The sequence below is a fragment of the Oryctolagus cuniculus genome, chromosome X (genome assembly GCF_051225735.1).
Source record: "Oryctolagus cuniculus isolate XC-2025 breed Fujian yellow rabbit chromosome X, ASM5122573v1, whole genome shotgun sequence".
NCBI classification, from domain to species: Eukaryota; Metazoa; Chordata; class Mammalia; order Lagomorpha; family Leporidae; genus Oryctolagus; species Oryctolagus cuniculus.
Genome location: NC_142888.1, coordinates 101,610,304 through 101,635,764, shown reverse-complemented (window position 1 = coordinate 101,635,764; position 25,461 = coordinate 101,610,304). Strand labels below are relative to the sequence as shown.

Here is a 25,461-nt window from a genome sequence, read left to right as displayed (position 1 = left end):
AGACTCGGGGGCCATGGGTGTGCTCACTTCACCTGCAGGATACTCCCATCTTTGAAGTTGGAGGTTTAGAGCCTGTGAGAGATGAATGTGGGTGCCAGTAGGTCCTTGCGGGTTCCAAAGGTCCTCAGGAGCTCGAGATGGACCTTGATATCCCTCAGTTCTCATCCATCTTTGATTATCTGCTCTACTGATTTCAGGCCCAGCACTAGATACAAAACAACAGCTCCCACAATTCTATAAGGTCAAATCTCCATAATAAATCCTTTGCTCGAAATCACTTGTAATGGTTCTACTTCCCTGATTGAACACTGGCAAATTCCATGCTCAATAAAGTAAAATTACTTGCCCAAGGTCACAAAGCCAGGAGACAAAGTTACAAATCAAAATATGTCCCTTTCATTCCAAAGTCTGCTTAACTGCAGAGATAAGAAATGTTCTGTTACCTTAAGCGCTAATCAGAGCTAGCACTGATTTTCCCAGGGAGGTAGTAAGCAACTGTACCTAATGCTCCCGAGCACCTGCTATATATTTTCTGCCATAGAATTTTTAATCACCATATAACGTAGTATATACTCCACTGGTATATTTCACTCATTGCCTGCCCACGCCCACTAAAATGTAAGTTTGATGAGGATAGAAATATGTGTCCATTTTCCTCAGTGATGTATCTCCAATATCCGGAAAAATAATTTGCATGTAGCAGCGGCTCAACAAATTTGTTATTCAATGCATAAAACCACATCACATAGACAACAAGGGCAGCCCTTTATGGTAATGACAAACACTAAAAGAATCCTTATTTGGTCAAGGACAAATTGCCATAAGTGTTCTGGGGTTTAGTTGCTCTTAAAACAAAAGCTAATGGCAAGAACAAAGCATTTTAGAAGTGTTAAGAACTTATGTCAGTGTAATGAAAAGCCATCACCACATAACCCATAACACAACACCACAACACCACAAAAATATACAAGGGTACTTCAAAAAAGCTTGTGGAAATATGAACTTAAAAGTCTTAGTGCATAAAAAAGTTGAAATTCATGTAGAGATTCATAATACATATTTTCCATGAGTTTTTTGAAGACTATCCGTAGATGAACATTTTTATGTGAAAATAAACATCTGTTAATTTTCCAAAAACTTTTTGAAGTAGTCTCATATTGCCAAGAGGAGCCTGTTGTGTTATCACTGACATTCATTCACTTGTACAACATGGCTACAGTGTAAACTATCTATACTTCCAAGTCCGAAATTGTTGGACATTGTTGTCTCTGTGCCAGATGCATGTGCATACACACACAACACAACCCATCAATGCAAACCTTTCCCCTTCTCTTTTGTCCTTATATAACATAATTCACACTGTCTAAATCAGCATTCTACTTATTATAAATGCCTTAAGAATCTAGGAAACTAATAAAAATGCATACATCAAAAAGAGGACACGTCTGCTGAATAAACAGATTCATTGCTGGACTTCTTTAGCATATTCCACTGGCACATTTAAAATTGGATTGTTGATCAGATGTGCCTTTACTGACTACCATTTCACGATGAGAAGCAATGGCAGGGTTCCAGGCACACCTGCATTCATTTCAAGCCATCTGGAAAGTTTCTGATATCCTCATTTCCCCCAGTGTAAGTTTGATGATCCCCATGCTGTTGTCTGCCCTCCAAAAGTCTGAAAAGGAAATCACTTTTCAATAGGGGGAGAGGGCGGTGGGAGACCTACTCTGAAAAGGCTTAGAACACCTACCAAACTTGGGACTTCACTAGGAGTTTCTTGAAGGCACAGAGAAACTGTGGAATGACTGTCAGCAAACTTGAAGGAAGTAGCATACTGGCAGCTGCTCCCTCAAATCTCATTCTGAAGAGAAGCTCATTTTCTACCGCCTCTTAAAGCTAACTCTGCTAGAGTTAACTTAAAGATATTACTGGAATTGTGAATACTTTCCAGAGTTTGTAAAAATTCTGTTCAGAAAACCACAGTATGAGCAGATACCGTATTAAGCTACAAGGAAAAAACTGAATTCATGTTTCCAACTACAGTCATGTGTCACTTAATGACACATTTCTCAAAACACAGTTGCATCATTAGGGAATTCTGTTGTTGTGTAACTATCAGAGAGTGCACTTATACAAACTAAAATTGCTACAAGGTTACTGGGAGATATAACCTTACAGGATCACTGTTGTAAATGTGGTCTCTCACTGACCAAAGTGAAGTTAGGTGGCACATGAATGCATTTCCAGTCATCAATTGCTAATAGCCTTTCCTAAAAGACTGTCTTCTACTCCTATCAAACACAATGCATCTCACCTTATTTACATTTCTAGAGCCTTAAGACAGGCAAGAGGAACTAAAATTTTGAGTACTATTGTACTCTAGTATCTGGATAGAAGGGAAAGAGAAAGTGAAATTCAATTCTAGTTTCTGACCCATCTGCAGACCCTATGAGCACTAAACCACCACTAGAGCTTCTTGAACACCCCTAAAAGTGACCACTGCTACCATTTCCCATAATTTCTTTGGACTTGAGATTTTCTAGATGACAAGTTTCTGAGAGGACCAAAGGCAAGTAATGAAACCATCTGACCACATTCTGTCTATGGGCTAGCCTCCAACCACTAAAAATATTTGATATCAGAAATTTTAGAAATATTTTTACACCAAATATTTATTTTAATTTGCTTGAAAGGCAGAGAGAGAGATCAATTTTCCATCCACTGGATCACTCCCCTCAAATGCCTGCAACAGCACAGGCTGGGCTAGATCAAAGCCATGGGGCTAGATCAAAGCCATGAGCCCAGAATTCCTCCCACATCCCCAATATGGGTGGCTGGGGCATAATCACTTGGGCTATCATTTGTTGCCTCCCAGGATGAATTAGCAGGAAGCTGGATCAGAAACTGAGTAGCTTAGGCTCAAACCAGTACTCCGATACAGGATATGGGCATCCCAAATGATTGCTTCATCTGTTGCACCATAACACCCTCCCCATAGAAAAAGTTCTTTACACAACAAAGAAAAAACCATAAAATTATAGTACCACTTCATGGGATTCTTGTATGAAGTGATAAAATACATGTGCTGTGACGTCTGCCACTTTGAGAGTTCAGCAGAGGCAGTATATTATTATGTATGTACCAGTGTATTTCAGCGTTATCTTTAGGATCAACCAGTTGTCTTCATCAAGATACAGAAACAGGGACAGAGCCAGCACTGGACCACAACTGCTTCAACACAGGACCGTCTACTCTTTGCTAATTAGCATAATGAATGTCAAAAACTGGCTTTATTGACTGGCCTGTTAACTTGCATGATAAATATTAAAAATGGTCTCTCATTGGTTTTAAAAAAGTGACTGAAGTATTTTACAGACTCTCTCACTCTTGCATAAACTAAGCAACCTTGTAGTTTGCATGGACTCTCAGAGGAAGCACTTGAAGCTGAATACCTAAAGAGCCTTATTCCAGACCTTGATTTTTAACAATTGTCTTGGTTGTCTATAAGGTACAAGATCTGTTTCTGGGAGGGATGTACCTGAAAAACAGAGGAGTAGGGACTACCAGGTTCTGTCCATCCTTAAAAGCAACTGGTGATCTAGTTAAAAAAAAAAAAAAAACCCACGCACCCTACCATAATCAACTTTTGAATAATTCTTGAATCCAAAGTGAAAAAAAAAAAACTGACAATGACCAGGGAAAGGGAAAGTCTTAGAGAAGAGACTGCTTTGTGCTAAGAGAGCACAGTATCATTTCAAATTGCCCACCCACCATACTTCATACATCAGATCAGCAGTACCAGTGCAAACCTCTGGTGAGAATCACCAGTGCCACACGGAGAAATATGGATCTTATTTTCAAAGAATTGGGTCTTGACATGTTCTGTTATTTTCCGCAAGAAGCAGCACAAAAGCTACTGTCCAATTTACCCAACTCAGAGTTCTCAGCGCTAGGGCAATTTTCTGGACAAAAAAAATAAAGGCACAGGAACTGGCCATAGAAGTCTGGGGCAAGGGAAAACATTTGGGACCAGCAATAGACAAAAATCCGGGAAAGGAGGAGGGTGGGAAAGGAGCTGTTACATGTGGAAATAAAGGCTTTTGAAGTTCTCGTGAATGCCAGTGAATCAAGGAATACACGCACATGCCCTGTGTGGGAGGCACACTCTGAAAAGTCCTGAGAAGACCCCAAACTTTAACCTCTGGCTAGTCTTTAGGCTCCATGAATGAAGAAAGTGAAAGCTATCATACAGTTGTAATTAGCCCAGCCGAGCATTAAAGAGGCACGCTAAAACAGAACCGTTCTGCAAACTCTGAGTGACTAGTCATTTTTCCTTCCTTTTTCTTTTCTCTTCCTTTTATCTATTGTGGGTTCCAAGCATTAAAAGTAACACTGTATAAACACAAGCTAAACACTAAGCTAACAGGGCCACATATGACAAAGAACATGGACTTCACAAAAATTTTGGGAAAAACCACTAAGCAAATAACAGCAACTCACAACAGGGAATAAGAACCAAATCTAGGTAGGGTAGGAATTCAAAGATACAAGAATATATGGTCCATCTACAAGAAAAAAAAATACAATAGAAATTCTTTCTTGGGAATCCCAGGCATTAAATTTACCAAAGAGTTAAAGTGAACTATCAAATATGTTGGAGGACCTAAAGGAAACCATGAACAAAAAATACTAAAGAAAATTAGTAAAACAATATCTCAAAAGATAAGGGACATCAATGAGGAGATAGAAATTTAAAATAGAAACTGAAATGAACAATTCAGTAGAAGTATTTAACAACTGACTGAGCAGGAAGTAGAAAGAATCAGAAAACAAAGAGATTAAAGTCAAGATCCATCACAGGGGTAGAAAGAAAAAAGATTAAAGAAAAATGAGCCTTAGAGATCTGTGAGACACCATCAAGTATAAACATAAGCATGAACTGATTCCAAAAGCAAGAGAAGAGGGAACACAGAGCAAAAAGTATATTGGAAAAATAAATTTCCCAAACTGGATGAAAAACATCATAAACCCAAGACGTGCAAAAAAATCCATGTGTTATCAACTCCAAGAAATATATTAACCAAGTTGTCACAAGACTAAGAAAATATCTTGAGAAAAACAAAAGAGAGAAGTAATGAATCCCATGAGGAATCTGGAGTAAGACTGACAGGGGTCAGCAGTGTGGCAGCACCGAGGTTAAGCCCCTGCTTGCAACACCCACATCGCATATAAGAACAGCAGCTCCAGTCCCGGCAGCTCTGCTTCTGATCCAGCTCCCTACTAACGTGACAGGAAAGGCATCAGATGATGGCTCAGTGCTTGTGCCCCTGCAACCCATGTAGGAGACCCAGACAGAGCTCCTGGCTTCTGCAGGGCCCATATCTGGCTGCTGTAGGCATTTGGGAAGGAACCAGTAGATGGAAGATCAATTTTTCTCTCCCCCACTTTGCCTTTTAAACAAACATTTTTAAGATTAACAGGTTATCTTCAGAAAACCATGGAAGTAGTAGGATGACATATTTAAACCAAGAATTCTATATCCAAAAAAAAAAAAGATTCCTGCAAAAATGAAGGAAAAAGCAAAATATTCCCAGATAAACAAAAGCAGATGGAATTCATCACTTGCAGATATGGCATGCAATAAATGCTAAAGAAAATCCTATGATATGAAAACAAACCAGACATTAGCCCAAATGCCATATGAAGAAATAAAGAATAGAGTAGCTACACAGGTAAATAAACGCCTGAGACATTGCATATATAGTCTAACTCTTCTTCATTTTCTGTTAGTCATTCTTTTTGTCCTTGTATGATATAAAATACGAATGATTAAAGAAACTATAAAACATGTTAATGGGTACATAATACATAAACATGTAAATTACAGAAATAACATAAAACATCGGAACAGAGCTGTACAACAGAGTTTTTGTACACTATTAAGATTATTGGGAGGTGGGGGGGGGGGGTGGCATTCTGGTAGAACAGGTTAAGCTGCTGCCTGCAGCACCAGCATCCCATATGTGCCTCAGTTTGAATCCTGGCGGTTCCACTTAGGATCCAGCGCCCTGCTAATGTGCCTGGGAAAGCAGTGGAGGATGGCCCACATACTTGGGTGCATTCACTCACACAGGAGATGGGAAAGAAGCTCCCAACTCCTGGCTTCATCCTGGCCCAGCCCCAGCCATTATGGCCATTTGGGGAATTAACCAACAGAAGGAAACTGTCTCTCTCTTCCTCTCTGTGTAACTCTTTCAAATACATAAATCATTTAACAAAGGAAGAAAATGTGCTATATCAAACTAACAAAATGAGGAATAGAAACTGTATGATAGGGGCCGGCAACGTGACTTACTTGGTTAATCCTCTACCTGCGGCGCTGGCATGCCATACGGGCGCTGGGTTCTAGTCCCGGTTGCTCCTCTTCCAATCCAGTTCTCTGCTATGGCCCGGGAAGGCAGTGGAGGATGGCCCAAGTGCTTGGGCCCCTGCACCCGCATGGGAGACCAGGAAGAAGTGCCTGGCTCCTGGCTTTGGATTGGCACAGCGAGCCAGCCATAGCGGCCATTTGGGGGATGAACCAATGGCAGGAAGACCTTTCTCTGTCTCTCTCTCACTGTCCAACTCTGCCTGTCAAATAAAAAAAATACTATATGATAGGGCCGGCACTGTGGTATAGCAGGTAAAGCTTCTGCCTACAGTGCCAGTATCCCATGTGGGCACCAGTTCAAATCCCAAGTGCTCCACTTCCGATTCAGCTCTCTGCTATGGCCTGGGAAAGCAGTAGAAGATGGCCCAAGTCCTTGGGCCCCTACACCCGTGTGGGAGATGCAGAAGAAGCTACTGGCTTTAGACTGGTGCATCTACGGCCGTTGTGGCCTTTTGGAAAGTGAACCAGTGGATGGAAGACCTCTCTCTCTCTGCCTCTACCTCTCTGCTTCTCAAATCTTGAAAAAACTATATGATCATCTCAATAGACACAGAAAAACATTTGATAAAATACAACATCCTTTTATGATAAAAACCTTATGCAGAGGCCAGCACTGTAGCATAGCAGGTAAAGCCACCACTTACAGTGCCAGCATCCCACATGGGCACCAGTTCAAGTCAAGGCTGTTCCAATTCCAATCCAGCTCCCAGAAAATGAGCCTGGGAAAGCAGTGGAGCATGGCCCAAGTACTTGGTCTCCCGCATGGGTGCAAGGGCCCTGGAGAAAGTTCCTGGCTCCTGGATTTGGCTCAGCCTGGCTCCAGTCATTGCAGCCATTTGGGGAGTGAACAAGCAGACTGAAGATTGCTTTCTCTCTCTCTCTCTGTAACTCTTTCAAACGAATCAATAAATCTTTGGAAAAAAAATAAAAACCTTAGGGCCTGCTCTGTGGCATAGTGGGTAAGGCTGCCACCAGTAGTGCAGGCATCCAATGTGGATACCTGTTTGAGTCCTGGCTGTTCCTCTTCTGATCCAGCTCTCTGCTATGGCCTGCGAAAGCAGTAGAAGATGGCCCAAGTCCTGGGTCCACTGCACACATGAGGGAGGTCCAGCCCTGACCTTTGCAGCCATTTGGGGAGTGAACCAGCAGATGGAAGATCTCCCTCTTTCTACATTTCAAGTAAATAAATAAATCTTAAAAAAACTTAAGCAAATTGGGTATACAAGAAACATTCTTCAAAACAATCAAGGCAATACATGGCAAACCCACTGCCAGCAACATATTGAGGAAAAACTGGAAACACTTCCCTTAAGATCCAGAACGAGACAAGGATGCCCACCCTCACCATTGCTATTCAATATACTCCTAGACAGAGTAATTAGGCAAGAAAAAGAAATGGAAAGGGGGAAGTCAAACTACCCCTGTTTGCAGATGACATGATCCTATATATAGGGAAACCAAAATTCAAGAGATACTAGAACTCATATAAAGTCACACACAAAAAAAGAGTAGCTTTTGTATACATAATTCCATGGCTGAGAAAGAACTTATAAGATCAATTCCATTCATAATAGCTACAAAAAGCAAATAACTTGGAATAAATGTAACCAAGGATTGGAAAGATCTCTACAATGAAAATTATAACATTAAAGAAAGAAATAAAAACACAAAGAAGTGGAAAAGTCTTCCATGTTCATGAACTGGAAGAATATATATCAAAATGTCCACACTACCGAAAGTAATTTACAGATTCAATGTGATCCCAATCAAAATATCAACCACATTCTTCTCAGATCTAGATAAAAATGCCAAAATTCAAATGGAAACACAAGAGAACCCAAACAGCTAAAGCAAGCTTACACAACAAAAACACAGCTGGAAGCATCACAATACCAGATTTCAAGACATACTACAGGGCAGTTGTAATCAAAACAGCCTGGTACTGTCACAAAAATAGACATGTAGACCAATGGGACAGAATAGAAACCCCTGAAATTGATCCATATATCTACAACCAACTAATCTGTGACAAAAAAGCTAAAAATCCATCCCTGGAGAAAGGACAGTCTCTTCAACAAATGGTGCTGGGAAAATTGGATTTATGCATGCAGAAGTGTGAAACAAGACCCCTACCTTACATCTTAAATAAAAATCAATTCAAAACAAATCAAAGATCTAAATCTATGACCTGATACCATAAAATTACTAGAGGAAAACATTGGGAAACTCTGCAAGACATTGCATAGGGGAAAGCCTCTTAGGAAAGAAGACCCCAGAAGCAGACAATCAAAGCAAAAATAGACAAAAATGAGATTACATCAAGTTAAGAAGCTTCTGCACTGTAAATGATACCCTCAACAACGTGAAGGAGCAACTGACAGAATGGGAGAAAATATTTGCAAACTATGCAAGTGATAAAGGATTAATATCCAAAAATCTATAAAGAGCTAAAGAAACTCAAAACAATCTAGTTAAGAAATGGACAAAGGACAATGAACAGGCATTTTGCAAAAGATGAAATTCAAATGACCAGACATATATAAAATGCTCTGGATCACTAGCCATCAGAAAATCGCAAATAACAAGCACAATGAGGTTTCACCTCACCCCAATTAGAATAGCTGTAAAACAGAAATCAAAAAACAATAAATCCTGGGGAGGGTGTGTGGAAAAAGGTACCCTAAAGCACTGTTGGTGGGAATGTAAACTAGTACAACCATTATGGAAGACAGTATGGCTTATTCCTCAGAAATCTGAAAATAGATCTACCATATGACCCAGGCATTCTACTCCTGGGAGTTTACTCGAAATGAAATCTGCATATGAAAGAGCTGTACCCTCGTGTTTATTGTAGCTCAATCCACAATAGAAAAGAAATGGAATCTACCCGGATGTCCATCAACTGATGAATGGATAAAGAAAATGTTGTATGTGTATACTATGGAATACTACTCAGCCATAAAAAAGAATGGAATAGTCTTTAGCAACAAAATGGATGTAACTGGAAACCATTACACTTAGTGAAATAAGCAAGTCTCAACAAGACAAATAGGTTTCTCTGATACATGGATGTTAGAATATAAAAAATGTATAGGAATGAAATGGATATCTCATGATATGATTGTTATTATCACTTGTTTATACTCCTGTGGAACTATGGTCTTTCTACTTTTTACTTGAATATTATGATTAGTGGTGAATTAAGCCTGTGATTATTGAAATGTATTTGCAAAATTTACTACAGAATTCATGTCTTTGCAAAAATTAAAAAGGAAGGGAGGAGGGGGATGGAATGAGAGAGGTAAGAGGGAAGGAAGTATGATTATCTTAGAATTGTACCCATGAAATACATGAAATCTGTTCTCTCTATATTAATAAAACATTTTTAAAATGATTCATTTCCTTTTTTAAACAACAACAAGAAACAACTATGGGGAGAGCATTGTGGTGCTGCAGGTTAAGCCATTGCTTAGGATGCCTACATCCTATATCAGAGTACAGGTTTGAGTCCTGGCTACTCTGCATGGAATTCCAGGCTCCTGTCTTTGGCCCATCCTAGCCCTGGCTGTTACAGGCATTTAGGGAGTGAACCAGTGGATAGGAACTCTCTCCCTCCTTTACTCTTTTTGTCTTTCACATCAATAAAACACATCTTTAAAAAATAAAATGAAATATTGCTTCTGTAATGTGATTGTACGTTCCCCCTGGGACCCTTCAAGGCAAGTTGTGGCAAAGAATTTTAAGAGACAGAAACTTCATCAAGCTTACAGAACAGCTTATATGAACAGCTTTGTTATTGCAAATGAATGTTTATTTCATAAATGCTAATATGCATTACAAAATTTGGTTCAAGACTTGCTTTCATTACAACTCCATAGGGAGATTGCAGAAAAAATAAACAACCTTCATCTATCTCAAACTTAAACTTCTTTGAGGGTAGCCATTATCTTCAAATAAATGAGCATAAATAAAATCAAGTTCAACAAAGCCAGCTAACAATGCATAGTATTTAGTGAATGTTTATTATATTTCAAAATCAATTTAATTAGTGTTCACTGAAACCTGCAAGAACAGGGGGTAATTGACTTACACTGCAAATAAGAGTCTTACGAAATAAATCATTAGATAGATAGATAGATAGATAGATAGATAGATAGATAGATAGATAGATAGAGACAAGGTAAAATCATAGAATCCAGATTCGAGAAGCCCATCACCACCACCTCACATGCATAACTACAAATACTGCAAGAAGGATTGGAAAGTCACAAACACCTTCAGATAGTATAAATCTTATGCTTAATCACAAAAGCAAACCTACCAATTCCCAGTTGTTAAACTTTGTTCCCTTGAAGCCAGATTGTGTTTAAACTCCATTTAAAATAATACATTCTCGTAGTACAGCACACAGTTGATCATCCTTTCTTTCCATATCAACATGAGGTGGTAGGGCAGGCATTATTGCCATCTTACAGACGAGGAAACTGAGGCACAAGGGAAGGGTGTGACTTGGCTAAAGGTACACACAGATACAGGTCTCCTATTTTTCCATCCAAAATATTTTTACTTCCAATGATGCAGACTCTGGTTCAAATAGTGTCCTTCAATCACAATTTGGGGAACAAGTAAGCAAAACAAAGTCAAAAACCATGTGAACCCAAAGAGCAAAATATTCCATACATCCTTCTCCAACAAATTTTATACTTTTCTGTGACCACGTTTGCACTATCACCTTGAGACAACTTTGGTAACCTCACAGTCAACAGCCAAATGGAGATTCAAATGAGAAAATCATGCTACCAAGCTGCACAAGCACCCCACCCTACCAGAAGCCAAAAACAGGCTTTATTGATGTGATGAACAGGCCACTGAATGTGAGCTCAGAGCCACAGAAGGCCCAGCCTCCACCTTACCTTAAGAGTGAAGGCAATGGAAATGGACTGTCTTCATCTGTTTCCTGTTTCTACATCAAGATACCTGACATCAGGCAATTTGGTTTATTTTGCTCAGAGCTCTGTAGGCCGGAGAAGTTCAAGGACAATGGTGCTGGCATCTAGTGAGGTCTTCTTGCTGCAACCTAACATGGCAGAAGGCATCACATAAGTAGTAGCATGGATGATAGTTCCAGTCTCTCTTCCTCTTCTTGTAAAGCCAGTGATGCCATCATGGGGTCCCCACCCTCAAGGCCTCATCTGATCCTAATTACCTCCCAAAGGCTCCACTTCCAAATACCATTAATAGATGGATTTTGGAATACATTTAACACATGAACTTTAGGAGAGACATATTCAAACCACAGCACTAGCATGGAGACGCTTCCATGCAAATTAGACCACCTGAACTTCAGTGCCAGAGAGTAAGCATGGAAGCTGCTGACTGTAAGCAAGGTAGCAAAAACGAAGTATACCTCTGCATACAAGTCCCATCCCCTTGAGCCGCAGCCAGTTACTTCCTACCAGATTCTGTCAACTTTTAGTTTGTGCTACTTAATACCTACAAAGTTGGCAAGCGCTGCAGAACACCTTGCATATGGGCTCAGTATACAATAGGAGAATTCAGAAGGGCACAGAAGAGGAGTGACTCAAAGGGCACATGAGGGAGCTTGACTGTCAAGATGAGGAGAAAAGAGATCCATAAAACAAGGAGCCCAGGGTACAGGGCATTAGACAATAAAAGAATAACTTATGTATTAAAGAGTTGGCAATATAAGAGAGGCAGGGGAAAAACAGAACTCATTTAATTCTGACAATAATAACCCTATGAGGTAGAAAACAGTAGTACTTTACAGCAAAGGAAACTGAAACTCAGAAAGCTTATACAACTTGCCAAGGAAACATACGTGGCTAGTGGCAAATGTGTCTGGACCCAAGAGGATGGGAATAAATGGAGAATGCATCCAGTAGGAACTAAGGCCCTAAAATTCGGAGGGCCTAGAAACCAGGTAGGATTTAGGTAAGAATTAAAATCCATTGCACAGAATGACAGAATGAAAGCAGAATCTTAGGACTGTAATTCCTAAGTAATATGCAGAATGAGCTGAAGGAGTTTTAAGGCTGGAATCAAGAAACTGTTACAGAATGCAGGCATGTAGTACTGCAGGGAAGCCTGAACCAGGCTAGAAGGAGCTAGAGTAGAAGACAGTGAAAACATCTCAGGGGGCAAAATGAAGAGCAGGTGAGGCAACTTTTAAAATCGAGCTAAAAGAGATGGAGAAGATTTTAAGAACTAGAGCCTGAAATACTCTGAGAATGCTGTTACTACAAGGGTACTTCAAAACGTTCCTGAGAAAAAACTGCAATCAGAATATAATGCACATTTTCCATGAACTTTTTGATGACCCCTCATATAAGATGAAAATGATGTTCCCAGGAAGTTTGGAGTAAATTGAGATTGAGTCATGGACAAAAAAAAAAAATCCAAGGAGAAATGCTGGGAGACAGCTGAAGCTCAGATGAGGTCAGAGCTGGAAACATCAGTCTCCACATAAAAGCTCTAGTGAAATCATGAATGCCGGTCAGTTACTGTGGCAGACATTGTGCTTTGCCTACTAAAAAGCTATTCATCATTTCGTCCTTGCTTATACAAGCCCAATTTTGTCCCATAGCAGACACTCACATTCCTGAGAGAGGCTGAAAGCTCTCCCCTCTCCAGTGGGACAAGTCAGTGGGGTTGTTTGGTCTAAACCAATAGTTCTCAATCTTGGCTGCAAGATCACCTGGCATGTTTTAAAAATGTTGATGCTCATGTCTCAACCATCAAGCATTCTGATGTAATTGCTCGAGGGTGTGCCTGGGCATGGGCTTTGAAAAGCCCTCTGGGTGATTCTCATGCATAGCCAAAGTTTAGATTCACTGGTCTAAGCCAAACATGGCAGTTACATTCCCCTTGTCAGTAACTGATTTAGGTAATCCTAGTTGATGGGTCGTGAAGGCAAGTTGGGTGGAAACTTCAAAGATAGAATTTTCTGACTCATAAAATTAAATGTAGTGCAAGCAATCTTTTTTCAGGTAAACATCATTTCTACATGTGACACCTTAAACTGGAATTGTCCTTCAATCCTGAAGCAATGTTAAAGATAACAGATGAAAAGATGGAAAATATATGGGTTCTTAATGAGGTCATTGAGCTCCTGAATTGACCAATTCTAGAATCTTTCTCTCTTCAGGTATATTATAAGAAATAATACTTGTCCTCATTGCTTAAGTCACTTTGAGTTTTCTGTTGCTTGTAGCTGAAAACATCCCAAATGGAAACACATATAAAGGCCCCTGCTACGGAATTCCATAAAATATGGCATATATATTTCATACTATTAAACTATTTCATTTTTGCCGATTTCCTGTCTGTCACCCTCCCCAGTTTGAGTTCTCAAAAGACAAGGATTTGGGGGTGGCCCTGTGGCGCAGCGGGTTAAAGCCCTGGCATAAAGTGCTGGAATCCCATATGGAAGCCAGTTCTAGTCCTGGTTGCTCCTCTTCCAATCCAGCTCTCTGCTATGGCCTGGAAAGCAGAAGATGGCCCAAGTGCTTGGACCCCTGCACCCACATGGGAGACCTGGAAGAAGCTCCTGGCTCCAGAGCGGTGCAGCTCTGGCCATTGCAGCCATCTGGGGAGTGAACCAGCAGATGGAAGACCTCTGTCTCCCTCTCTCTGTAATTCTGCGTCTTTCAAATAAATAAAATCTTTAAAAAAAAAGGACAAGGATTGTGCCTGACAGATTTCTGTATCCCTAGAGCACAAATAAGTCTCTAAACATAAATAAGCATGACAACATTTTTTAAAGCGCTTAATGGACAGATGAAAGAGTCCATAAGGAAAAGAGGAGTGTGTGAAGGACTGTGTCTTTAGGAGAATCCATAGTTAGAATGGGGAAAGAAGAACCAGGAAATAAAACAGAGGTGTGGCCAAAGAGCTAAAAGGAATGCTTATGTAAGGCTGGGTTAGGAGAAGTTAGGACAGTCAGTGTCAGCGGAGGTGAGAAAAACACAGTAATGAAAAGTCTATTGAGATATGGTAAGAAAGCGATCCCTGGGAACCTCTGCTGTATATTTGCCCAAGTAGACCCAAAGCCTCATGAATTATTTTTCTACAATCTAAGTTATTCATCCTCTATAATGGAATCCTTGGCATGATTGTTGCTTAAGCTGAAATTACCACTCTTAATCAGTGTAGTGTTTAATGGAATTTCAATAACCTCTGTCTGGTCTGCAGTTTAGTTTCTGGTGACATAGTCACCTTTGGAGACCCCACACTTAGTAATAGATTAAATCAAAGGCAAGAGTTATCATCTTCACCATCATCATGAAATAGTTAGATATCCTTAGAGGACACAAAAAGGGATCCATTGTCTCTGCAGGAAAGCCAACAGCTACAGTTGCCAGTTTCTGCAAACACAGCCTAGTACCTGTCACAAATATATTGTGTGGCATGAAAAGGTCACCTGCTCGCAACCTTACTTTCTTGCTCACAAGTCAACAGGGGGTTTCCCGGGGTGGTAACACTCTCATTTAAGGCATTCTAGAGCCCTAATTTCCATTTCAAGTGATAGGTTATCTCTACTTTCGTTTAAACAAGTAACTTTAGCCCACTGCCATGGAATTCTTGTGCATGATTTTCGTCTGAGAATGGTATGTTTCTGAGAAGGAGTCTTGGGGAAAATCCCCTTCTTTGGTGCATAAGCCCTTTCTCCTTCTCAAACCAAGAGCCTTCTCCACTGCTCAAATAGATTTTGTAGGTCATAAATACCCTTTGAGAATTCTGTGAGATTTGTAGAAGCCTGTTCTAACCTCTAAACTAGCTGAGAAATGTCAGAACTGCCCAAATATGATAAAGTTTGACCCTGGCATAATCATCAAAGACTACAATTGTATTGATATGTTTAATGCTATAATCCATTGCTTCCCATTGTTCCTTATGGAAGGAAATATCACAACCTGCCCGAAAATGTCCATATCCTAATCCCTGAAACCTCTAAACACCTTACCTTCCATAGCAGATGTGGTTAAGTTAAAGATCTTGAGGTAAGATTATGCTGGATCATTGAGGTGGGCCCAATGTAATCACGAGTCTTCATAAGAAGGAAGGAGTGTCCGAGTCCGAAGATGTGGTAACAGAGCAAGGGGGAGGGACATTTGAGATGTGTTGCTGGCTGTGAAGATGAAGAAAAGGGCTGTGACCCAAGAATGTGAGTGGTCCCTAGATGCTGGAAAGAGGGAGAAAATAGATTTTTTCCCTAGAGCCTCCAGAAGGAATGTAGTTAGCTGACACCCTAATTTCAGAACTTCAGAACTATAGAACTGCAAGATAACAAAAAAAAAAAACAAATTTATGTTTCTTTAAGCCACCAAGTTTGTACAAACCTCTTACATCAGCAACTAGAAACATTTTCCCTCATAACTAAATTTTTATTGTTAATTGACAACTGATAATTATATCCAAGTATATTTATGGGGTATAATGTGATATTTATGTATATGTAATCTACATATAAATATCAGAATCATCACATCAAGCTCATTAACATTTGATCACCTTATATATGTTCCTCATTTTTTTGTAGTGAAAACATTTACAATATGTATTTTTAGCAACTTTGAAATATACATTGACTGTGGTATACCAGGTTACACAATGGATCTTGACAACTTACTTCCTCTAACTTTAACTTTGTACTCTTTGGTCAACATCTTCCCGTTTTCCTTAGCCTCCCAGGCTTCTAGAAACCACAATTCTACTCTCTGCTTATGAGTTTGACTTTTTTAGATTCCACATATAAGTGAATTCATGTGGTATTTGTCTTCTCGTGCCTGTCTTATTTCACTAATCATAATTTAAAGTTTTTATTTATTGGATATACAGAGGTACAGAAAGAGTCCCAGTATGCTGCTGTACTCCCCAAATACCCACAGTAGTCAGGTCCAGGCCAACCTAAAGCCAGAAGCCAGGAACTCAATGTGGGTCTCTCACAAGCTGGCAGGAATCCAAGTACTTGAGTCATTACCTGCTACCAGGGTGCACACTAGCAGCAATCTGGAGTGAGGACTGGAAGTGGGCATCAAATGCAGGCACCTCGATGTGGGATGCAGGTGGCCTATCCAGCAGATTAACCACTAGGCTAAACACTCACCTTGTTTTGAAGAAATCAGCATCTGAAAGAGTTATCAGTACCCCCATGTTCACTGCAGCACAATTCGCAATGGCTAAGCTATGGAATCAACCCAGATGTCCATCAACTGTTGACTACATAAAGAAATTATGGTATATATGCAGTATGGAATACTACTCAGCTATAAAAAATGAAATCCTATCTTTTGCAACAAGATAGACACAACTGGAAACCATTATACTTAGTGAAATAAGCCAGTCCCCAAAAAGACAGATATCATAGGTTTTCCCTGATCGGAGGTAACTAATAGAGTACCTGAAATGTAATGTATTGGAGTGAAAAGGACATTGAGATTCAATGATTGTTCACAGCCCTTGTCTCTTATGTTGAGGAACAGTGTGCTCTTCTTCATACTATCTGCTGAACTCTTCTACTTAGTGTAGGGTTAACTTTACAATCATTAAGTAAAATGAAAATAGATCTTTGTAAAAATTGAGTGGGAATAGGAGAGGGAGGAGGAAGAAGGGTTGGAGTGTGGGCAGGAGGGAGGGTAGAATGGGAAGTACCACTGTGTTCCTAAATCTATATATATGAAATACATGAAACTTGCATAACTTAAATAAAATTCAAAAAAAAAACTTTTGAAGAATACAAGTGATCAAATAAATTTGCCATCTTTAGCCTATTTTTGGAAATTCTCAACACACATTGGTTCTATAAAGGATCTCAGAAATCCTGTGGGAAAGCAATCTATAACTCCATGTCAACCATGGAGAAAATATTTTTGACTGCAAAACATCAATTATCATTCTGCAGAACAGTGTTCCTTTTTCAGAATACTGGTTTGATGTAACACTGTTAATAGCTCATTGCATGGTAATTTGAAGCTGAAGATGGACATAGTAACCAAAGGAGAAAAGTTAGTGTTGAGATCTAGAAAAGGAGTCAAAGAACAAGAAATTTTCAATGTGTAGCACAACTGAGCTCATTCTCACATACAAATATGAGTACTTAGTCCCTGCCTGCTCTCCAATTCCTAGGGTAGGACTCTCACAGATGAACTGCAGATGCTATTAAGATATCTAAGGAGTTCTGCTAGTCTTCACTCCTTGCTCACTCCACAACCATTTGCGATCATTTAGCTTTCCTTTCAGGTCTGGCCTGACATTACAATTCCAGTATGATTAACAGTTATCTGTAGCTCTGAAAATGCAGAAATCCAAATTCTGGCTCGGTATCTCTATCCCTTGTGATTTAGATTTAGTTAGCATGAGTCCATGCATGGGAGATCACTGAGCTTTCAGGGTCTCCAACAAAAAAAATATTTCTGGGCCTGTTATCTATGAGGTCTTGCCCGAGTTGCCAAATTTTTTAAATGATGCCTCCATCCAACCCACCTCACTCTTCTAATTGCCATGTCCCTCATGGGGCAATGTCCTTATCAATAACATCTCTGCCACCATGTCTAGAAAATCTTCCTTGAAAGTACTTTCACCTAGCCAAGTTCACCTGCAGGATGAGGTCTAGCAATAGACATGAGCAGAAAAGAGCTACAAGAGCAGTGAACACAGAGTTGCTTGGACAGATATGAGGAACTTCCCTTTGAACAATGAAATCACTGTAAATGAATCTACACACCCATCTCCTGTTCCAACAGGGGGAGAGAGGCAGAAAGGAAATGACAAATAGAACCATGTATCACTTCTGATCACTTGGTAGAAAACAGGTAGAATGCTGTATTAGGTGTTGTGGACAGCTATTGTCCTCCCAATACCTCCTTTTCAAGGACTTCTCCCACCCCTTCTCTATCCATGTGGTATCAGTGGGAGCTGTGCATTCATACAACGTGATTCTCATTTCTCTGCTCATGCTTTTGAATGAGTATTTCCCTCTTTCAAGTTGCACTGGATAAGCAAAAGTTAATTTCTAAGAGACTGAGTCCAGGGCTGAACACCTAATCCCAAAAAAATCTCTTCCCAGGAGATTTTTAAATTAAGAGATCAGTTTGTCTTTGAGAAGACAAATTCCACATGATCTAACTTATAAGTGGCATCTAAAAGATAAAAACTCATACAAGTAGAGAGTAGAATGGGGATTACCAGAGGGTAGGAGTTGGGAGAAATAGGCAGATTCTGGTGAAAGGATGGGAAATTTCAGTCACACAGGAGGAGTAAGTTCAAAGGATGTGTTAAACAACATGGGGACTAGATTTGATCAAAGTGCATTGTAGAGGCTGGCATTATGGTGCAGCAGGTAAAGCCACCACCAGTGATGCCAGCATCCTATATGGACACCAATTTAAGCCCTGGCTGTTCCACTTCCAATCCAGTTCCCTGCTAAGGTGCCTGGGAAAGCAAACGGAAGAGGGCCCAACTGCTTGGGCTCTTGCACCCACATAGAAGATCTCAAAGAAGCTTCCGACTCCTGGCTTTGGCCTGGCCCAGCCCTGGCCATCTGGAGAGTGAAGCAGTGGATGGAAGGTCTTCTCTCCTTCACTCTCCCTTTCAAATAAATAAATCTTTTTTTTAAAGTACATCATATGCCTGAAAATTTTTAATATATCTTAAGTGTTGTTATCACAAATATGAGGTAATACATAATTTTAATTAGCTTGATTTAACCATTCTACAACATATTCATATTTCAAAATATGTTGTACATAAGATAATTTTTGTCAATTTCAAAATAGTAAAAAATGAAACTTACTATAAAGTTACTGTAAAAACCAAATCAGTTTCTGTCTTGTCAGATCCATAAAGTCTAAAACTTGGGTGGTGTTGGCCACTATGTTTTCCTCAATATGTACTAGAAAGACAAAGCTGATGAAAAGTAAGAAGGAAACATAGGTACAAGGGGATGTAGGAGCAAGTGGCATAGAGAGAATGCAGACTGCACTTATTCCATGGTCAGGCACTTGGGATTAGTGAGACACCCTTGAATCCTTACATTAAAACAATTCCATCTGTTAAAGTGGGATAACTGGTCTACTTTGTATAGCCGATTTAAAATAATCTATAGATGTATAAAGCCATTAGAACCCTACCTGGCACATGCTAAAGATTTATTTAATAGTTTGTTTTCTGTCACTTGCAACCAAAAATGTCCTAATGGGATTCAAAGCACGTACCCAGGCTCAGTGGGAATAAGGCTGTGATCAAATAACAACATCTGCCATCAGCATAAAAAGAGGAAGCAGCACTACATACACAATGGCACTTTGAAAAATGCAGATTGTGAAAAATCATGCATGGATTTCCAAAGTTTTGGACCAATATAAACTTATCACACAATTCCATTTTTCTACAAAGTTTTTGAAGTACTCTCAAGGGCCACATGTAATAACCACATTGCATTTCACCAATTTGAAATACAAATTGTAACATTTCTTTTAATGCTCTAATTCTTATGACTGCTTTTTCTCATGCCCATATTGACAGGAAATTCAGCTTATATCCTGGGGTCCCATAGAACCCAGGGTATCAGATACACTCCCCGACAGCACTACACAGTCTTGGTCCCTGGGCTAGGTATACAGGAACTCGGAGGCATGACTGGTCAAGATAAATGTTTCAAGATAAAGTAGGTCTGGGGGCTGGCATTTGGCAGAGCCGTTAGGACACCCATGTCCCATACTGGAGTGTTCGGGTTTGAGCTCCAGTTTCTCGTCTACTGCCAGCCTCCTGCTAATGCTCACTCTGGGAGGCAGCAGGTGATGCTTAAGTACTTGCATTTCTGCCACCCACGTGGGAGACCTGGACTGAGTTCTGGGCTGCTGGCTTCAGCCTGGCCCAGCCTTGGCTCTTGCCGCCATTTGGGGAGTGAACCAGATGAAAAATGTCTCTGCCTGTCCAATAAAAAATACAGAAAGTAGGCCTGGGGCCTTCTAGCTCCTTCACACACAGCATTTGTGCTTCTGGCTTCAACCTGCCCCCCGGAAGGGCTGTACTGAAGCAGATTCTGGTCTCAGTAGCTTCAGAGTTGCCAGAAATGACCTTGAATCCTTCTGGCACCTTAGGACTCTCTGAGCAGGAGCCAACTACTCAGTCCTGTCTCTTACATCAGGAGTTTTATTGCCCTTGCCTGACCCCTAGAGTTGACTAGAATGCCCTTAGTCCATCCCAACAGGTTACAACTTTGAACCACCAACAGAAATTCAGTCAAATTCCAGATCTCAAACTTAGCTTCAAAGGGAAACCCTGGTACACCTTACGCAATTTTCTCATACCAAAATCTCACCCCATGTCAATGGGAATGTAGTGTCTTATATTTAAGTAATTAAAGAGTCATTATGGTGGCAGGCCCAAAACAAAGAAAGCCTTAAAGGGAATCAATATCTTCATTAAAAATTGCCAGGAACCTCCAAATGGTTGGTTCCTGCTGAGAAAAGAAGAATCCTTCTTCACCAACACCTACAACACGTAGATTTGCCATCCCCGGGATGAATAATAAAGATACTAGCATTTAAAGAGGAAGTAAGGGATGAGAGAGTTAAAGTTGATGGAGGTAAAAAGAAGTCTGGAAGTAACAAATGCAAGCGACAGCTCTGATTATTGTCAGGGGAACACAGTCAGGAGAGATCCAGCTGGGAGGGAGCAGAGGTGAGCATTAACGTACACCTTGAGGGAGCATTGCCAGGGGACCCACACATCCAGCTCAAAGAGGGCTACGAAGCTCTCTGCCTGCTTGTTATCAATTCAGCAGCCTGAGCTTCCACCCCACCAGATCCATTTATTGAGCTTGTATTCGAGCAGTGATTTCCAAAGTGTGTTCCCGGGACCAGCAGCCCCATCACCTGGGACCTTGTTAGAAATGCAAATTGTCAGGCACCACCCCAGACCTGCTGAATCAGAAAGTCTGGGGGTGGAGCTTAGTCAGGGTCTTAATCGCCTCCAGGTGATTCTGATTGCACACGCAAGCAGGAGAGCCACTGGCCCAGATTTATTTTAACCATGAAGCTCTATTCTTTGTGCCCGAGTGGGGTTAGGGTTGCCAGATAAAACGCAGACTACCTAGTTAAGATTGAATTTTGGGAATGTAGTTACCTTAGAAAGCATTTGTTACATATTTGAATTTCAAATTTAACTGGACATTCTGTGTGTTTTGCTGGCTAAATCTGGCAACCCTAGGTGGCAGGACTCCAGAGCCCACAATGATGGCACACGCCCAGCCCTCAAGGGATCCCCCAGATCAGCCAGGTGTGCAAAGCTTTGACATCAATCAGACGCCGAACAGTTGCAAAGAGCATGTAAACGAGAGTGTAAAATGTAGATCATAGGAGCACCTTGAACTCTAAGCAATTCTAAGCAAGCACAGAGCACCAGTCTTTCCAGTAAAGACCTTAGGATTTGTGTTTACAGTTCAGACTCAAGGGTTCCCAGCTGCTGTTGTTTCTAACAGTGCTACTTGTATGGTTTTTGCTCTGTGACCAAACTCCTGACTTGCACCCTTAAGGCACCTTTGTGAGAATTAGAAACGGGTGCCCTTTCTTTAGGTTGGATGCCGAGCTGCAAGTGGGTGCACAGCTTGGAGCTTAGACCCCGGGCTGGAGTGCCGCCCCCACCCACCCCCCTCAGCGGGGTGCAAGATGCACAACCCTTTGTGGCAGCTCTAAGCTGACCGCCCTTTGTGACAGCTCTGCTCTTTGCCAGCTACTTGGACCCACTCCAATTGCTTACACTCGGTCTGCTTTGTTTCAGGGTCCTGGTCATCAGTGAGAGGGGCCCTGCCCCCCCCCCCCCCCCCGCAAGGCTTGGTTTTCTAAAGCCATGTTTGTCAAAAGCATCCGTGTGCAAATTCCTTTGTTCATAATGGTGGCATTCAAGTTGAATTGCGCATGAAATTGTCTTGCTAAAGAAGCGGCTTTCTCCACATAAAAGGGGGCAAGAGAAATTGAAGGATCTGATTAGTTAATAAGAATTCTGAGTAGTGAAATTCCAAATTAGCATAAAACAATTTCTTGTTCAGAGCACGTGCAGCACCAGAGCAAAAGAACCCCCCCCCCCCACTTTTTGGTTAAAGCATTTAGTTCTAAAATAGTATAATCACAATAAGACATTCCAATGTGTGAATTATAGGATATTAAGTCATGACTAATTGCATTGATTTGCATTCAGGGTTTTTTAACATCTGTGTGGTAATTATCCTAATCCAATTTGTTATGCAGAATACAATCAATGTTATGTATGTTAGTGTTTAGGGCCCCGACACAATTTCTTGTAATAAAAGGGGATGAAATACAAAGGTAGCTCAGGTGGAAAGACAAGCACATCTTTTATAGATATCAAGCTCCCTTTCTCAATCTCCAAAATTAGCTGGGGGAGGGGGCAGCAGAGATCAAGCAAATTTAATTAGCATTTTAAAAGGAGGCCCAAGAAAAGAGCGAAAGAGCGGTGGAGCAAAAGCGCTCGTGAGAACAAGTGAGAGCAAGCCGTATTAAACCCTCAGGAAGAAATTTTTTTTCCTAACAGGCTGTGGCTTTCAGAAGCTGCCAGAATAATGTCCTGACCTCGCCCGATAATGAGCCAATGAGACTCTGTTCTGCTGACAGAGTGCTATTTCAGTAAGGGCTGCATCTTACCTGGGAGTCAAGGTTTAGCTGCTAGACCTTTCGGTTTGCGGTTCCTTTAGGAAAAAGATAGAACTCTGCCTACTATCTCTCACTCTCAGACAGTCCTAGGAATCTGGGACACAGCCAGTCTCCGAGTCAACCTCAGGCATCAACAAAGGAAGCTGCTCTATCTGTGACATGTGTGGCATAGTAGATACCCCCGCCCCACCTCTGGACACACACACACACACACACAATCTGTTGCTCCTCTTCCACATCTGATTTGTCTATCTTGGAGCATCTACTCCTTTAACTTCTGGATTTGTCTCTTTTTAAAAACACCAACCAGTCTGCCTCATCAACCACGCAAACCTTAGTGAGCCATAGTTAGCCTGCTTCTTTCAGGAGAGCAGATTTTAATTCTAACAAGCACAGAGAAGGCAAGGGTTCCAGAAGTCTGAGAAGCAACAGAAAAAAAGAGAAAAAAAGGGCCTGAGAAGCAAAGGTGACTGATATTGTAGATAATACTCACTTGCTTTGCCATTTTTATGAAGACATAAATCCTGGAGCCTTCCAAAGGCAGAAGGAACCTGTCGTCGAACAAAGAAACTAGTTGGAGGTGTTGCTGTTGAACTCCAGGCCTGGGTCTGCTCCCCTGACAACATGCAGAAAGCCAATCACCAACATCAGGTGGTGAAAGAAAGTAGGTGTTTACTGCAAAGTGCAGAGCAAGGCGCTGGGCAGCTATTGCTTCATCCACAGACTCTCTGAGGAGTTAGGGGTGAAGGTTTTTATAGACAAACTAGAGCCGCGAGGTGCATGATCAGCTCGTGTCCAAGTTCCCGGTTGGTCAGTGGTGCTCGTGGCCTACCTTTGATTGGTTGGTGATGCCAACCAATTTATTTATGATGCTATGCTCCTTAGGGAATTAAGGTGGGCTCTGGCTGGGGGGGGTTACATGTAAGTGATAGTTACCTTCTGCCCCTGACCTGGCGTTTCCCTTCCTGGACCTGGAATTCCTCTACACAAACCCATCCAAACAATATTGGCCAACAAGGTTTTATGTATTGGAGAAGCAAATGGCTCCTTGAGTCTGGTGATTAGAACCTTGTCAGGCCAGCTGAATTCCTTCAATCCAGTGACTTCCTTTTGGTAAAGGACAGGCAAGGACACCTTGGGTTAAAGGAGACAGACAAGAGGCTGGGTCCTTCCTTTACATTAAAGGGGTTTGGTCTCAAACCCATGTCTGTGGGAAAAAAGAGCAAATGTGGGATCCTCTCCAGCCTCCTCTACATCTCCGTACCCCTTTTTGTCCCCTCCCCAACAGCCACTTCTCACTCCCTGTTGTTCTCTAGCTCAGTCGGTACTGTAAACCTAGGAGTCCCAACCCTGACTGAGAGGGAAACCCTAGGAGATCATGTTAAACATAATTATATCAGCATCGCCTCATTAATTTGGATTTAGCAGGCATGGGCTGGGACCCAGGCACAAGTGTTTTTAAAGCTGCTGCCCAGGTGATTTTAAGGGGGCAGCTCTACTGGATAAATACTGGCATCAGCTTTCATCTCCCACCAGGTGAGCCTGCCTGCAAGTGAGGTAGGCAAGTGGGGGTTTCTACAGTGTGGCAAATGTCAAGCATAATGAGCAACACTATACCCAGCAGACTAGGCCTGACAAAGGCTCCCTCACTGACCAAAATTGAGTCAGGCTCCTCTAAGCCCTCTTTTAAACCAGGCTTCATCCTCAGTTCTGCTAAATCAGTAAATTAAATAAATACCCCACTCTTGGTACCTGATCAAACTTCTCATCCTCTACTCTTGATGTCTAACTCCTAGATCTGCCTTTAGCAAGAGTCTGCCTCCCTTTGATGTCTAATCAAGATTTTCTTGGTTATTTTTCCATCTGCTGACACCCTCTCCCCCTCTGTCCATTGGCTATAAATCTCCACTTGTCCTCATATTCAAAGTCCAGTCTCAGCAGCATCACCACTACCCAGGCCCATTGTAGAAAGTCTTCCTCACCATTTTACCAAGTGTTAGAAGAACTTTTCTCTAACAAGCCCTTAAGGAGAAATGACCTGTGCAAGACCCCAGGGCTTCATTCAGCCATTTTCAAGGCCTTCTCCAGTACACTAGATGAGACCCAGTGGCTCCACCCAGGGCCTAACAATGAAATCAAGCCCCTACACGTGTCTTGAATGCAGATGCCAAATACCATCAGGTCCTAGTTTCCCATAGTCTCCCAGCCTTCCTCCCTGAGCTTAAAGTTTCCCTTATCCTGTGTTCATTAAAATGAACTTGCTGAGTTGAGGGAGTGGAGCAACCAGCCCTAATCGTGGGACTCAAGATGTCATATGTTTCCCCGGTAGATAACACC

General features: G+C 41.2%; 1 protein-coding gene across 1 annotated transcript in view; it reads right to left on the bottom strand.

Moving 5' to 3' along the window:
- Positions 1–24,576, bottom strand: part of SH2D1A (SH2 domain containing 1A) — a 134,461-nt gene extending 109,885 nt beyond the window's left edge. The window contains exons 1-2 of the mRNA XM_089324771.1: positions 24,061–24,576; positions 23,618–23,675 (exon numbers count right to left, since the gene is read on the bottom strand). Of these exons, the coding sequence (XP_089180897.1) occupies positions 23,618–23,675; positions 24,061–24,120 (118 nt within the window). The 5' untranslated portion in view covers positions 24,121–24,576. The remainder of the gene's footprint in view (positions 1–23,617; positions 23,676–24,060) is intronic.
- Positions 24,577–25,461: the final 885 nt, after the last annotated feature.